Source organism: Enhydra lutris, unplaced genomic scaffold (assembly GCF_002288905.1).
Source record: "Enhydra lutris kenyoni isolate GAN:26980312 unplaced genomic scaffold, ASM228890v2 scaffoldscaffold9, whole genome shotgun sequence".
Lineage (NCBI taxonomy): Eukaryota > Metazoa > Chordata > Mammalia > Carnivora > Mustelidae > Enhydra > Enhydra lutris.
This window is the reverse complement of record NW_019154093.1, coordinates 25612036-25629780: the sequence shown is the minus strand read 5'-3', so window position 1 is coordinate 25629780 and position 17745 is coordinate 25612036. Positions and strand designations below refer to the sequence as shown.

The 17745-nt window shown below is 39.2% G+C and overlaps 1 protein-coding gene across 1 annotated transcript in view; it reads left to right on the top strand.

Moving 5' to 3' along the window:
- LOC111142828 (FYN binding protein 2) overlaps nucleotides 1-17745 on the top strand; it is a 96612-nt gene that overhangs the window by 65342 nt on the left and 13525 nt on the right. The window contains 6 exon segments of the mRNA XM_022496152.1: nucleotides 3252-3366; nucleotides 3455-3495; nucleotides 5208-5268; nucleotides 6534-6632; nucleotides 11143-11171; nucleotides 13308-13368. Coding sequence (XP_022351860.1) covers nucleotides 3252-3366; nucleotides 3455-3495; nucleotides 5208-5268; nucleotides 6534-6632; nucleotides 11143-11171; nucleotides 13308-13368 — 406 coding nt within the window.

The window sequence follows — 17745 nt, the reverse complement described above, 5'->3', positions numbered from 1 at the left end:
GAAGAACTAGAACTCTCCTACATGGCTGGGACTGTAACTGGGGTAATCACTTTGGAAAACTGTCTGGCAGTATCTATTAAAGCCCAGCATATGCATATCCTATGACTATCAACCCCATGCCTATTCTTATACCCAATAGAAATGCATACTTCCATTTACCAAGACATATACAAGATGTTCACAGCCGAACTTTTTATAATAACCTCAAACTGGAAACCATCCACATGTCCATCTAAAGTAGAAAGGATAAATGTAGCATGTTCACATAATGGAATCGTTACGGGAATGAACAAATTACAGCCATACGCAACAGCACGGATGAATGTCACACAATATTGAAGAGAAGTAGGCAACACCAAGAGAACATTCTGAATGATTCTATTAACATGAAGTTCAGAAATGAGCAAAATTGACCTCTGATATTAGGCGGTACGATGGTGGCTCCTCTTGTGGGAGGGAACAAGGACTAGAACAGAGCATGGGAAGGGCTCGGGGGCACTGGCAGTGTTAGGTTTTTAGATGAATATGTTAGATTTGGGAAAATCCATTGAGCTTGACCCTTAAGATTTGTGCTTTTTCCTGTATGTTACCATTAAAATTTAAAACACACTAGGATATCGGGCTCTCTGCTTGGCAGGGAGCCTGCTTCCCTTCCTCTCTCTCTGCCTGCCCCTCTGCCTACTTGTGATCTCTGTCAAATAAATAAATAAAATAAAATAAAACATACTAGGATAACTATTAAAAGATAGAATATGTCCAAACAGAAAACAAAGAAGAAAGAGGAAGATGAGGGGGGAAAATAGAACATACAAAAAGTATGTAATGAGATAGCAGGTGTAAAATTTAATATATCAGTAAACATTATTAACTCAATACACAAAACACTCTAGTTAGAAAATGTATGCATTCAAATCATCCAGTATTAAAAAATATGGGAGTGCCTTTTATGTGCCTGGCTCTGTTCTAGGTGCTGGGGTTATAACGGTAGACCAAACTGACCAATATACCTATGCTTATGAAGGTTGCATTCTGATCAGAGGAGACAGATGGTAAATATGCAAATAATGAAATACCCACTCTGTGGAATGGTATGGCAGTAAATGTTACGGGAAAATATAACATGAGGAAAAAGAATCAAGCAAGTGGAGGCAGTAGCAGTTGCAATTTTAAAGTTGTTCACAGGTGACTCCAAAGATGTCAAGTAGATGAGAGCCAAGTGTGTCTAGGGTAAGAATGTTCTGGGGAGAGGGGAGAAAGCATGCAAATACCTGAGGCAGGAACCTCCCAGATGTGGGGGCAGAAGAGCAGGAAGGCTGTGCGGCTGGAGCAGGGTGTAGTAGGAGATGAGGTCAGAGACATGACATGGGGCGGGCCAAATAGTGTGGGGGCTCCTGTAGACCATTCCAAGAACTCTGGCATTTCCTCTGACAGATTTTTAAGAATGAATGAGAGGTTTTGAGCACAAGAACAGAATGATCGGATTGTATTTAAAGAATCATTCTGGCTGAAGTCATGAAAGAAGAAATGCGGAGGGATAAATCAGGGACCCGTTAGGAGCTCGTTGCGGTAACGTGAGAGAGATGATGGGAGCCTGGAGGAACATACGTGGTAGACTTGAGATGCGTTTGGATTCAGGATAGCATTTGGAATTAGAGAAGGGACTCAAAGATGTCTCTGTGTTTGGGACCCGAACAACTGAAAGGACGGGTTGCCACTTTTTATTGAGATGGAGTTGACTTCAGGAAAAGCAGATTTGCAGAGAGAAACTGTCAGTTTGGTTTGGAGCATAATGTGTTTAGACAACCAAATGGGAGTGGTGTGAAGGCTGATGGAGTATCTAAAATTCGTGAAAGATGTCTAAGTTAGAGATGTAAATTTGGGAGTTGTCTGTGTTTTTAAAAAGATGCCATAAACTTTTACATATGCTGCAGCCAAAAAAGAAGGATTAAGAAAGAAAAAAAAATGTCTTGAACTAGGAATTAAGCACCTGGGTGTTTAGCATCTCTGCTTTGTGCTGGAGAAATTTACTGGTAACTCCTTAAGGAAAAGGAGCACTTTATGGGGTAATAAGGAGGTGACATGCTTGAGATGGTTCAGGGTCTGCCTACTAACTGACTTCTGATCGGGGGTAACACCTTGTTGCTTGGTTCATTTAATTGACACAAGGCAATTTGCTTATTGCTTATTTCTCAGATGTATCCCTTCTTCTTCCTGATTAATAGTTCAAAAATGGTTCTGAATCAATATTCAAAATATTAACCCATGCCAGTTGATAAAAGTGTGGCAGTTTTATGGTTATGACAAGTTTACAGCTCTGTAAAATAAACCAGCACCTGCAACTAGCTTCTTGGGCCAACAGTCCCTGTACATTTTTCAACCTGGCACACCATCTTCTGGCTAATTCCCTCACTAAGAAATAAGAAATGTTAACATGTTCAATCAACTCCTCTAAGAAATTTGAAGAAAAAAATGCCACAAAACTGGATGAGTTCATCTAGATTTAAAGAGAGAGAAGAGGCGCCTGGGTGGTTCTGTCAATTGAACATCTGACTCTCGGTTTTGACTCAAGTTGTGATCTCAGTGTCGTGGGAAAGAGCCCTACATCATTGGACTCTGCCCTCAGTGGGGAATCTGCTTGAGATCCTTTCTCCCTCTTCTTCCTCTGCTCCTCCCCCCATGCATGCGTGTGTGCTCTGTCTCTGTCAAATAAATAAATAAATCTGTAGAGAAAGGTAGAAATTCCAGGGCTGTACCCTGGAGGATCTCACTTTCTGAGGTCAGAGATTAGAGAAGAGCCATCCAAAAAATTTACTGGTCAGCAGGGTAGAGATAGGGTGGCTGGGTTATGGACATTAGGGAGGGTATGTCCTATGGTGAGTGCTATGAAATGTGTGAGCCTGATGATTCACAGACCTGTACCTCTGGGGAAAATAATACATTATATGTTAATAAAAATAATTTTAAAAAATTTACTGGTCACTAGGCTAGCACTCTTCATAAATACATATTCATCCTTGCCACAGTCCTATAAGAGTTGGTGTTATTATTGTCCCAACTTCAGAGAACCATAACTGAGTCTCTGCAAGGTGAAGCGGTGTGCTGAAGAAGTGTGCATACCAAGATTATAACCCAGTTTCAGCGTAGGAAATCTGCTTTTCCTATTCTCGCCTCCACCGCCATGGCATACGCGAATGCATTTATGGTAGCAGTTGATGAGCTACTCTTCGGGACTTTCTCTGTTTTCTTTACAGGTGGGTATGTGGAGGCCTTGGGAGTCACTACAGAAATGCCAGGTGGGGGGGCCTGTAAGCCTCACTCCAACTCAGAGGAGACATATGATGACGTTGAGTACCCCGGGAGAGCCGGGTAAGTGTGGTGAGACCAGAGATGACTGTGGCGAGACTGAAGGTACGACACAACAGGTTAATGGTCTTTGCATTCTTTCTCCTTGCAGACCACAGTCAGACCTTTCTAACTCATTTGCTTCTGATAATGGTAAGTTTAAGAAGACATTTGGAACTGTCAGTAGGAATTGCTGAGTGCTTCTGCGGCTGATTAGTGTAAGGTGTCTTTTATCTATATATACTTTCAATAATGCCAATCGGACAGGGTGATGATAAGCTAGTAGGAGAAGTGGTCCAAGGTATGTGTTAACAAATGCACTTAGAATCATGAAGGTGAAGACGCTAATAATGGGGCTCTTGCGGCAATAAATCAACTTCACTGTGAAATGTCCTCCTTCCTGACTGCTTCACAGTGCAGGTCTGATTATAGGATTGCTTATTTTTTTAATTTAAATTTTGTTAGCTAATATACCGTACAATATTGGTTTCAGGGGTATGATTCAGTGGTTCATCACTTACATCCAACACCCAGTGCTCATCATAATAAATACCCTCCTTAGTCCCCATCCCATACCCACTTCCCTCCATCAACCCTCAGTTTGTTCTCTATCCTGAAGAGTCACTTATGGGTTGTTTCCCTCTCTCCTTTGTTTATTTTCCCCTTCCCATATGTCCATCTGTTTTCTTTCTTAAATTCCAGGAACGTTGCTTACTTAACACAGAATCATGGTTTCCCAATACTTTTAAGATCAACTTTTGCATGGTCTAGAGCCTTGAGTGGTTTGCCTCTACTTGCCATTGAGCACTCTTCACACCATACTCAGTCTTCACCCTCGAGATCCATTCTTGCCTTCTTCCTTTTAGCTTCTCTGACTTGCCAAGCTCCACCACAGGATGTTCTTGTGCGTTCCTCCTTCTTCCCTCCCCTGGGCTCCTTTGCCCATGTGACTCTTAATATTTCCTCTGATCCCAACTCCTTCGTTATTGCCCCAGGGAATACTGCCGTTGGTATACAGTCTCATCAGTATCCTTGTACCTAGGCCCTCCCTCTTAGCACTTTACAGTTATAATTTTGTATGTACACGATTCTTCCATTAATAACTATCTTCCCTCCTGGATTGTTACTTTCTTCATGCTTGCTACTTTTCCTAGCCCTTAGCATAATGCCAGGCACATCTGAGACACACCAAAACTACCTACTGAATGTGAATGGATAAAGAAATAATAAAGGAGGGATAATCAAATGCTGCTCTGGTTGCTTTTGTCTTCCTCAGAATGTCAGATTTTTAGATGGTAAAACAACCTCAGAGATCATGAAATCCAGTACGCCATTTTAGAAAGGAGCTAAGGCATGGAGAAGAAGTTAAGGGACTCTCCTCAGCTCACTATGTGTGACTCACATTGTAAACTTGAAAATCCTCCATTGCCGGGTAGCCTCAAAGTGTATCTATATGCTTTAAGCTCATGCGTTGGGCTAGGGGACAGATAATTCAAGATGCCTTCTTTTTCTCCATTATTGCCCCAGTCTTCAACACAGAGTGTGATGTTTAATAGACTCTGAATGTTCTATATGAAATATGCAAAGGACGAGGGTAGAAGGATAAAATCTGTTTGAAAACCCACTTTCTTTTACTACATCAGATCAGACTTGGAATCAGGTGGAAGCCAATATGAATTTTCATTTTGTACATATTTTTATAGAGGTTTAATTATTTCTTACCATATGCTTATTAAAAAAAAAACAAAAAACATGTGCTTGACATCATACCTAGCACCTGGTAGGTATCCAGTAATTTCTTATGAAATATGAATCTGAACTATTGTCATTATAATAGATGAAAATCATTTTTTTAATTTCAGAAGAAAATAATGAAGAAATGTATGAAGAGGTCTATAAAACAAAGAGCAACTACCCAAAAAGAGAGTGAGTTTCTGTCTTTCTCAGCTTTATAGCTAATGGTATTTCCCTGTTAGTGTAAGAAAACCAGAGTTCAAGAAACAACCTCCTTCCCTTGACCCTATCATCCTTAGGGAAGATTTGCATCAAGAGGAAAGATAAGATATTTTAATACTATGTTGTGATGAATAAGAGACTTGTGATTATATACAATCGTATGCTATAATTTTTAATTATATTGCTTCCTCTTTTGAGAAAATGTCCACCTCTCAAAGTACAGGGCTTTCATATTATGTTAGGACATAAGTGAGAAAGGAGAAGTAAATATCAATAAAACTTGCTTCAGTTCTATCATAGAAGTTCCAGGAAGAAATCAATGGTTATGACTTAACTTATGTCTTTGCAAGTTAATAAGACTGTCTCTAGGATTTTGGCTTAATTTAATATCTGGAATTCCATGTTATCAGGAATATTGTTCAAATGGGCATTATTCATCAATTTTAGTTAGTGGGGCACTTTTTGGAAATGAGATAGCAATGGTCGAAAGCAAGAAGGATGCGGGTTAAAGGGAAGAATAGGGATCCATACTGGGTGGGATGCTGTGGGTGTATCATTTCCTCTCCCTACCCCCTAAAAAACCTGAGAGCATATCTGGAAGAATTTTAATCCTTAACTGGGCAGTAAATATACCACCATTGTTGTGACATCATTCAATAAATTAAAGGTCAATGACAGGGGCGCCTGGGTGGCTCAGTGGGTTAAGCCGCTGCCTTCGGCTCAGGTCATGATCTCAGGGTCCTGGGATCGAGTCCCACATCAGGCTTTCTGCTCAGCAGGGGGCCTGCTTCCCTTCCTCTCTCTCTGCCTGCCTCTCTGCCTACTTGTGATCTCTCTCTGTCAAATAAATAAATAAATAAATAAAATCTTTAAAAAAAAAATAAATAAAGGTCAATGACATAGATTTCAGGAGCTAGGAATTTCAAAACCTATTTCCAGTATAGTTTATAAACTATGCTTCCCTAACTCATCTTCTCTAAAAGGAAGACCTTGCTTTGTATCCTCAAAATAGAGACCATTTGGGGTAGATGAAAATTTGTACTGAAGTATAATTCCCTTCAAAGCTAGCTGGTATGTGTTATTTCATATTGGTACCTAAACAAAGAAGAAGAGCATGGATATTTCTAAGGCATTTCCTGTCTCTTCCTGGAGTGAGGTGTGTTCTGGCATGAGCCTCTTCCATCTCCAGGACTCTCTGAAATGCCATGTTATTTATATCCTCTGATTCCTCTTAGTTTAGATGGAAAAGAAGCACTGAAAAGACTGCGGAAATTCTTCAAGAAGGAAAAGGATAGATTTAAAATGAAGAAAAACAAGTTGAAAGAAAACGTAAGGTAAAAAGTCTTTCTTACCCGCCCCCTCCCCCGCCCCGCCTAGGGGAGGCCTAGCTGTGCTAACCTGGTAGTTTTATATCCTATTCTCAGAAACAGAGCAGAGGATATGTGAAACTAAAACCAAAGGCCCTAGTTAACACCTGCCTCCTTCTTTCCAATTTGTGAGTGAACCATACTAATAAGACAGTGACCACATCCCTTTTGGGAAAAAAAAATTGATAATAAGTGGTTGTAAACAAGGATAGAAGGAAAGTCGTAAGCAAAGTTTAGACAGTAAATTTTTTCTATCACCTTTGGCATATATTCCTGGTAGCACTAACTATTATTAATTGTATCCTTTTATGCCTTCTTAGCCCTACAAGTTCCAGTGGTTTTCGTTGTCTGCACTTTGTATTCTAATTTGCCTCTCTGGAGTGAGGCAGTGTGTATAAAGGGGAGATGAACTTTCCAGCTAAGTGGTTCATGTATCTCAAGGTCTTAGACCTGGAGAAGACCCTCCCAGATCTCCCTAGATAATTAGCAACATTTGAGAAGACTACAGCTTTACTAGCAGTAGAGATGGGAAGCCTGAATTCTGGGTTCTAGTTTTAGCTCTGCCATTTTTCATTGTGCAGTCGGGGGCAAATCATGATCTAGCCCACATTTCCTCTTGCATACAAGGGAGACTCAGAGGTACTTCTCTAATATGTAGAAATGGATAGATCTGTTTTATGAGTCAGGGGATGATAAAATAATTTCCCCAGTGTCATCAGGCATACTGGCATGGGACTGTTACTCTACCCTGAAGTTCTTGTCAATTATAAAACCTCAAAGTTACATGATTTTAAGTCCAACTGTCTGCTGGATCTAGATCTACCAAGAGAGCCAAAAGAACATGAGGTTCATAAATTATAGTCCTGACCATGGAAATAGAGCTGTAGTGGTCAATAAGAACTATACACAAAGGCATTCTCTGGGCCTAACGGGTTAGATGCTTCTGACAAAAAATTATGTCTGTGGTCCCTTAGAAATTTGATCCAAGTGAGGGTCACCTAGATGGTGTAGTCAGTTAAGTGTCCAGCTCTTGGTATCAGCTCAGGTCATGACCTTGGGGTCATGGGATCAAGGCCCACATTGGGTTCTGTACTTGCCATGGAGTCTGCATGGAGTCCCCCAAAGGGACTCTCTCTTCCTCTGCCCCCACCCACTCACACTTTCTCTGAAATAAATAAATAAACCTTTAAAAAATTGATCTAGGTGAGAATGCTAATATTTTAAAATGCAAATCTGATTTCCTTTTTCTTAGAACTATTACAGTGAATCCTTACAACCTTAGGACAAATATCCAGTACCTCCCCATGGCAAGTAAATACTTTATGGCAGCTCCCTTCTTACCTGTGCAGTTTTATCTCTCACTCAGATTTCCATGCTCTACCATGCCCTATAAATGCCCCACAGATCTAACTCTGCCATCATATTGCATGCCTCTTGCCTTCCACCAGGACATTCCTTTGGTCTTAAATGCACCTGCCTTCCTCCAAACTCCTCTGATTAGACTTGAAAGTTGTAGTCTTCCCTCAAAATATGGCCAAATAGTATCCCTTCAGGGACACCTTCCCTGAACCTCCCCCCCAAACCTGAATCTCCTGTTTCTCCTGTGTATCTCCCTTATAACATCTGTTAATACTCTGAGAAACCATTTTTCTTAGAGTCAGAGAGCCTCAGGGTAACAAGAGAAATCCATATTATCTAGTCCAACCCAGTACACAAGCTTCTCTGCAAACTTCCTAAAAAACTTCCTAAAGTATCTTTAGGAAGTATCCAAACTTCCTAAAAAGTATCTGTGCCTGCACACCTCTATAAAAGCAAGTTACCACCTGCAGAAAAAGATGTTTCATCTTTAGGAAGGTCTATTAAGATTTTTTCCCATAAAGTTTAGCAAAATCTGCCTCTCTGCCTTAATTGTTTCATTTAATAACATGTAGCTATAACAAGACAGGAAAGAAATTTCATTATCTTCTGTTGAGCCTTTTGATTGAGGGGTCCTCTTTTGAACACCAACTCCTGTTGATTACTTTGCCTTCAGAGGGAAGTTGTAACCATGGGAATGTGACATTTAAAAAGAGTAAGGTTCTTCCAAAACCAAAAAACAAAAACAAAAACAAACAAAAAAAGAGTAAGGCTCTCCACCCTCTCTTTGTCTCAGACACACACACTGCCTATTAGGATAGTCATTAAATGGCTTGATTTAGGTATAAATAAGTCAAGAATTAAATGCCACCAGACGTAGCTACGCTACAAATTTTATACGGGAGTTGTTAAACCTGATCTCGCTCCCTCTCCTCCAGATGCGCTGACTTCCTTGCTTTTCTTTTAAGGACCAAGCACACCTCTGCCTTAAGGTCTCTGCATTTGCTCTTCCCTTTCCCAGAACACTCTTACTCAGATAACCATGTGGCTCATAACCATGTGGCTCACTCCCCTATTCCCTTCAGGATTCTGCTCAAGTCACCTTACCAGTAAAGCCTTCCCTGACCATCTTCTGAAAAATGGCAAACCAACCTTCAACTATAGCTCTCCTGCCCCCTTATCTTGCTCCACTTTTTTCAATTGTATTTATCTCCTTGCATGACCCAACGTAAATTTCCTTGTTTTGTTTGCTTCACCCTACCGGAATCCATGAGAGCAGGGATATTGACTGTTTGGTCCATTGCTAGATCTCCAACATGAAGAACCATGCCTGGGACATGATAGGTACTCAATAAATGGCTATTGAATGAACAAATGACCTAAAGGAAGGAAATATTCTAGATATTTTGTAGCCTGAATTTCTAGGTTTAAATAGGCGCTACAACCACCCTGGCCCAACTGAAACAGTGTTATGAAAGGCTCCGTTGATCGAGGAGCCCTTGAGTGGAGAAGCCAAGGATATGTGCTAACTAGGCCTTGAGGACAAGGAGGGTGAAGTGCTTCACATGGGTTTTCTGTCCAATCTTCACAATGACCCCATGAGATAGAAACTCTTCTCTCCATTTCACAGATGAAAAATTAAGGCTTTGAAAAGTTATGTGACTTGTACAAGGTAAGTGGGTAAGTGGCAGAGCTGAGAGTCGGATTCAGCTGTCTAACTCCAGGGACCAGGTGCTGCCTCTCCTCTATTCTGCCAGCACCCAGTCTGGTCATACAGTTACTGACATCAGGACCAGTGAACACCCTCAGCTCCTTGGCCAGGCACATCCACTTAGGTACACCCCGCCCAGCTCTAATATTCACCCCGCAAGATAGAGCTGGTATGCACTTTAGAAATGAAGAAACCAACACTTGCACAAAGGTTAGCTGGTTTTTCCTAAAAGTGCTGTTTCTTTGGACAATCCTGTATTGTGTTCTTATCACAGTGTTGTACTAATTTACTTTAGGTCTCCCTCATTAAACACTAAGCTACTTCAGGGTAGAAACTTGGCCTGATCATTTTGTATACACAACACATGGGCCTGGACCATGGTCAGTGTCCCCTTAATATCTGTAAGGCTGAACTTAAATTAATTGCATAAAATACATGAATTTTTTTTCTACCACACCATACTTCCTTCCATCTCCTTAACTGTGTAACCAGTCTACTTGGGCCAAATGTCCTTTCCCACTTAGCAATCTGCTATCTTCCATTTCTCCCTGGCTTGGAACTCTGCTCTCAAGATATTCTTTTGGCTTAACCATATACAAAGGCAGGGTCCTGTGTCTGCAGAGGGTAGTTCTCTTTCACCATCTTTATCCCACAGGGGATATCCAGATGCACCTCAAGATATCGTGGGTTGGGTTCTAGACCACTACAGCAAAGCAGATGTTACAATCAAATGAATCAGATTTTTTGATTTCCCAATTCATAGAAAAGTTGTATTTACACTATGGTGTGGTCTATTAAGTGAGAACAATGTCTAAAAAATGTATATAACTTAATTAAAAAGTAATCTAGTGAGTCATAATCACTGATCACAGATCACCATAACAAATATAATAAAAGTGAAAATGTTTGAAATATTGTGAGAATTACCAAAACATAACAGAGACACAAAGTAAGAAAATGCTGTTGGAAAAATAGTGCTGATAGATTAGCTTGATGTAGGGTTGTCATAACCCTTCCATTTATACAAACCACAGTTTATGTATGAAGTGCTGTACAACCAAGTACAATAAAATGAGGCATGACTGTATTTGGTAGGCATCTGGAAAGGTTAGAAGGCAGAAACAGGATCTTGTGGATGGACAAAGGCAGAGCCTGAGGTTGTCTAGTTAGGAAAGGGGAGCAGATAATGGGTGGTCCTGGGGATACATAAGCTCATTTTTAAATGGTGGTTTGGAATCGAGGGGAAGGTTAATCAGAATAAAGCTGTAGGGAAGTTTTGCTTCACAACTTTGCCTAGACACACCTGCATCAAGAAACCTGGTCATCAATAGGTTATTTGAGATGGATCAACTAATCTCTCTGAACCTGGTTTTTTTCTGTAACTCTTTTATGTCTTTTGTCAATCTACAGTGCATTTTCAATTTCGCTGCCTGATTTAGGTAAGTGACGTTCAGTAATTGCTGGTACAAAACTATGCAGCATTAGCATATTCAGGGGCAAGGAGAGAGAAGGAGTCATTCTTCCTTCATTCTACATTTAATGAAAAATTGATACATAAAAATCAAAGATGTTTTACACAACCTTATTACTTACTTTGAGGAAGATGAGTAACGAGTAACGTTTCTTAAATAACTACTGTATACCAGGCCTCTTAAAATCCCAGAAAAATAGGTATAATCTTTTCAGGGAGGCTTAGACCCACATCCATACTTTAGTGATATGAGATTTGTACCCAAATCTCTCTGATTACAAATTTTGTGCATTTTACAGTATACCACATAGCTTCTTGAAGGAATTGACAGCCAAATCACCCTAATTAAGACATAATAAGCTGGGCAGGATCACATTGCAGTACACATACTAATTACATCAAGAATGGGTCATTGGAATATTCTTTGCTTCAATATGAAAACAGTAGTGCACAAATTAGCATATTGCCTGATATACAGTATGATCTCAATGCATGTTCAGTAAGTTGAATCTGTCAATAAAAGAGGGCTGAGTTGTTTCTCGGTTTTTGTTTTTGATCTTTAGTCATGATGGTACTTTGAGTTCTCTCTGATTAGGCAATTCAAATAAATGTATATTATATTTCAGAAATATCAGTTGGCTATACTAAACAAATGAAGGTTATATAAATAAACCTGGTAAAATCACAGGTCTCCCAAAATTCCCTTGGTCCAAATAAAAATCTAAAAAGCCAACTTAGAACAGGTATGCATTAATGTCCACAATAGCCAAACTATGGAAAGAACTTAGATGTCCATCAACAGATGAATGGATAAAGAAGATATGGTATATATATATACAATGGAATACTATGCAGCCATCAAAAGAAATGAAATCTTGCCGTTTGCCACAACATGGATTGAACTAGAGGGTATTATGCTTAGCAAAATAAGTCAATCAGAGAAAGACAATTATATGATCTCCCTGATATGAGGAAGTTGAGAGGCATCGTGGGGGGTTGAGGGGTAGGAAAAGAATAAATGAAACAAGATGGGATCAGGAGGGAGACAAACCATAAGGGACTCTTAATCTCACAAAACAAATGAGGGTTGCCGGGGGGAGGGGAGGTAGGGAGAGGATGGTGGGGTTATGGACATTGGGGAAGGTATGTGCTATGGTGAGTGCTGTGAAGTGTGTAAACCTGGCAATTCACAGACCTGTACCTCTGGGGCTAATAATACATTATGTGTTAATAAAAAACAAAAAAAGAACAGGTATGCATTGTACTGCCACCCAAATTTATGAATAATCAAATATGAATTATGAATAATTATACAAGAAGTTCTCAGACTCAAGTGGTGAATCACTTAAATAAACATTATGGATTCTGGGGCACTGGGTAGCTTAGTTAAATGTCTGACTCTTGATTTCAGCTCAGATCATGATCTCAGGGTTGTGAGATAGAGCTTTGTGTTGGGCTCCACAATTGGACATGGAACCTGCTTAAGATTCTCTCTCTCTCCCTCACCCTCTGTCCCACCCCCACCTGTTTAAAAAAAATTATGGAATTCTTTGCCGAGCCCCAGGAATGTGAATATCCTAAACAGAAAATGTCTAATTGTGATTATGCACTAAAATTCAATTTTATGCAAGATTATTATAGAAGAGCAGTTGCCTATGGTTTGAAAGAAAAATAATGGAAGAAAAATCTACATGAATATTCTACTTAAACTGTCTTTTTCCCAGGAATTAGGAAAAGCCCTCTTACTATTCCAGAAGTAGAATATCTTTGTCCAGCTCAGGATGATGGGAACCAACTCTAAAAATGATCCTTTCAGCAATGCATATTTTCTGAAAATCTGCATGAAATTAAATTGATATAAATATATGTCTGTGTTTGAGATATTAGGGCATGCTACTGTTTTTTAATCTCTCATTTAAATTTCTTCTCAAATGGAGATTGTTTTTGTTCTTTGATTCTTCCAGCCTATCTGCATTCTATGATAAGATTTTGATAAAACAGTTGTGGGGATACACCTGGATAATTGGATTTTGTGGATAATTTGTGAAGTAAGGGATTGTATAAACCACACCTAATGACTATTTTGGTCCTGTCTTGAACCCAGAACTTAGGTCTCAGGAAGCTATTATCTATGATAATGTGGACATAAGTGAAAAAGAGTCAAGGTAAGTCATTTTACCTCATTGGTCATCCCTACTGATATGCAACGCATTTTCCAATGCTTTGTTAAATATGGTCAGAGGGCCACCTTTTCAGAGACTTAGAGACTGGATGAAAAGTCAGCTTGTGATCTAACATAGACAGTTAGTAGTCTGAATCACCTAATATTAGTAGGTGATTCAGAAGTTACTGGAGCTTTTCAATCTGTTTCATACCTTTGAATCTAGAGTCTTGGAACTCATTTCAATGTAACACACCGTTATTTAATAGCCTCTTATGTACAAGGCAGCCTGGAGGATAGCAAGCACTGTCTGACAGACCTCTGGTCTCAAATATGAAATAACTATAACATATCGAGAAACTGTCCTGAAACTCGATAACCTCTCTCTAGCTATTTGTTATCTGTGCTTTCTATCTCAACTAGATGACTAAAAATAAAGGTCCCCTGTGCACATTTTTTATTCATATAGGGCTCTGAATTTTTTGCACTTATAAACACTATTGCTATAAATATTCTTACTAATCTCTTCTATGACTATGTCCAAGAATTTGTCTAGGAGATACTTAAGGGAAGGGAGATGCAAATTATGTAGAGAAGGCAAATTTATAAGAAAAGTGCCAACCTGATTTTCCAGGTTGTTATACCAATTTACACCCTTCCCACCCATTTCTTTGTTTTTTTTTTTTTTTTAAGATTTTATTTATTTGACAAAGATCACAAGTAGGCAGAGAGGCAGGCAGAGAGAGAGGAGGAAGCAGGCTCCTGCTGAGCAGAGAGCCCGATGTGGGGCTCGATCCCAGGACCCTGAGATCATGACCTGAGCCGAAGGCAGAGGCTTTAACCCACTGAGCCACCCAGGCGCCCCCTTCCCACCCATTTCTAAGGGGAATATTGATCCACCTTCTCACCAATACTTACCACAGAGGAAATTCTTAATTTTCATCAATTTAGTAGGTATAAAATACTAAGTGTTGAGCTCCTTTTAATATGTTTATTCACCATTCATATCATTCTTTCTCTAGGCCTGTTGACACTTTTTTCCTATTTTCCTATTGGGTTGATGGTCTTCTTATTTATTTGTAGATTTTTTTTTCTTTTTGAAATATTATTTTTATTAACATATAATGTATTCTTTGCCCCAGGGGTGCAGGTCTGTGAATCATCAGTCTTACACACTTCACAGCACTCACCATAACACATACCCTCCCCAGTGTCCATCCCCCAGCCTTCCTCTCCACATCCTTCCCCCCAGCAACCCTCAGTTTGTTTTGTGAGATTAAGATTCTCTTATAGTTTGTCTCCCTCCCTATCCCATCTTGTCTCATTTTTTTCCTTCCCTACCCCCCACAACCCCCCACCCTACCTCTCAAATTCCTCATATCAGGGAGATCATATGATAATTGTCTTTCTCTGATTGACTTATTTTGCTAAGCATAATACTCTCTAGTTCCATCCATGTTGTGGCAAATGGCAAGATTTCATTTCTTTTGATGGCTGCATAGTATTTCATTGTATATATATATACCACATCTTATTTATCCATTCATCTGTTGATGGACTTCTAGGTTCTTTCCATATTTTGGCTATTGTGGACATTGCTGCTATAAACATTCATGTGCACGTGCCCCTTCAGATCACTACATTTGTATCTTTAGGGTAAATACCCAGTAGTGCAATTTCTGGGTCATTCGGTAGCTTTTTTTTTAATGTATTCTAGATACCATTCCTTTGTCAGTTACATATGTTGCAGACACCTTCTTGTACATTGTAACTTGACTTTGCAGTGTTCTTCCTAGAACACTGAATAGAAATGAATAGAAATTCTTAAGTTTAATGTATTTGAATTTATAAATTGAGTGTTGCTTTTAAAATCTTTTAAAGAAATATTCATCCTAAGATCATATGATATCCTCCTGTATTTTCTTCTAAAACTGCTAAAGTTTTTGCCTTTTATATTTAAACCTTAGACCTATCTGGAATTGATTTTTGTGTTTTCATACTATAATGAAGTAGCTAGAAATCCAATTAAATTTTCTACCATATGGATAAATGTCCTGCATGATTAATTGACTAGTCCCACCTTTCCCCATGGAGGTACAATGCCATCTTTGTCATACTAAGTTTCCATATGTCTGAAGGTCTATGTCCACGCTCCCTGTTCTATTGTCCTTTCCATCTTAATTGCATGGTGCTCTGAAACATAATAAGATATTAGTAAGTACTAAATAATAAATACTAAAGTAATAAGATATAGAAGTATAGATAAGATATTAGTACACTGAGAGAGTAGTTGATATTAGTGCTTTGACATGTTCTAAGACGTGATTTATGCCTAGTGTGTGGTCAATTTTTATAAATGTTCTTTGAACATTTTAGAAAAACATGACTTCTCTAATTGTTTGGTACAATGATCAACTGGTGTTCTTTAAATCATTCTCTTGTTAAAAATCTATTTATTTGTGCATTTTAAGATGCTTTACCCATCAGTATTTGAAAGAAATGGGTTGAAATCTTAAATAAACATGGTAGATGGGTCAGTTTCTCCACAAACGTGGCTACTTTGCATGTCACACCTTGGTGGGTAGGTATTAGATTGAGAAACCTAAAGAGCTCTAGATGATAGTCACTAGATATTCCAGACCTCTGCTTTCATTTCCTTTGTTCACTACAATGTCTCCTAGAGACTTAGCAAGGGAAGGAAGAAGATGGGGATCTTGAAAAGGACACTGGTACATTTTCTACAACATGGCCTCCATGGGACTTGTAGTATATCCTCTTAATTCTCTGAACCTTAGTTTCTTAACCTATGATTTGGTAATAAAAATCCTCATGTAGTGAAAAGAAGGGCCATTTGTACCCCAATGTTCATAGCAGCAATGGCCACAGTTGCCGAACTGTGGAAAGAGCCAAGATGCCCTTCAACAGACAAATAGATTAAGAAGACATGGTCCATATATACAATGGAATATTATGCCTCCATCAGAAAGAACAAATACCCAACTTTTGTATCAACATGGACGGGACTGGAGGAGATTATGCTAAGTGAAATAAGTCAAGCAGAGAGAGTCAATTATCATATGGTTTCACTTACTTGTGGGGCATAAGGAATAACATGGAGGACATTGGGAGAAGGAGGGGAGAAGTGAGTTGGGGGAAATCGGAGGGGGAGATGAACCATGAGAGACTGTGGACTCTGAGAAACAAACTGAGGGCTTTGGAGGCGAGGGGGGTGGGGGCTTGGGTGAGCCTGGTGGTGGGTATTAAGGAGGGCACGTATTGCATGGAGCACTGGGTGTGGTGCATAAACAATGAACTTGGAACACTGAAAAAAAAATTACAGTATTAAAAAAAATGTCCGCATAAAACTTGACATGTAGGTGCTCAAAAAGTATTACTTCCTTCTATAATACCCTCTCCCCTCTCTGCATCATTTTTTAATGATCTTGTTAAAATTTTGTTACTGAGAATTCCAAATGGAAAATTCCATAGAATCTTATAATGAACTCATATATACCCAATACCCAGCTTTAAAAATTACTAGTTTGTGACGAACCTTGTTTACACTGTCACCTACCTCCCCATCTCCAGTATTTGTTAAATTAACATAAAGTATTATATTAGTTTCAGTATAGGGATTAGTACAATATAGGGATTCAACAATTTTGTATATTACATCATTTTCATGTACTCTTAATCCCCTTCACCATTTCAACCATTCCCCCCACCAACCTTCCCTCTGGATTCTGATGGGTGTGAGGTGGCATTTCAGTGTGGTTTTGGTTTGCATTTCCCTAATGATGAAAGATGTTGAGAATCTTTTCATGTGTCAGTGTGTCTTCTTGGGAGAACTATCTGTTCATGTCCTCTGCCCATTTTTTAATTGGATTATTTAGATTTTTTTGGTGTTGACCTTTGTGAGTTCTTTATATATTTTGGATACTAACCCTTTATCAGTTACGTCATTTACAAATATTTTACCCCATTCAATAGGCTGCATTTTGGTTTTGTTGTTTCCTTTGCTATGCAGAAGCTTTTAATTTTGATATAGTCCCAATAGTTTATTTTTGCTTTTATTTCCCTTGCCTTAGGAGACATAACTAGAAAAATATTGCTAGGGCCAATGTCAGAGAAATTACTACCTGTTCTTTCTTCCAGAGTTTTTATGGTTTCAAGTCTGAAATTTATGTCCTTAATTTTATTTTTTCAGTGTTCCAAGATTCATTGTTTATGCACCACACCCAGTGCTCCATGCAATACATGCCCTCCTTAATAGCCACCATCAGGCTCACCCAACCTCCCACACTCCTTCCCTCCAAAACCCTCAGTTTGTTTCTCAGAGTCCACAGTCTCTCATGATTTGTGTCCCCCTCTGATTTCCCCC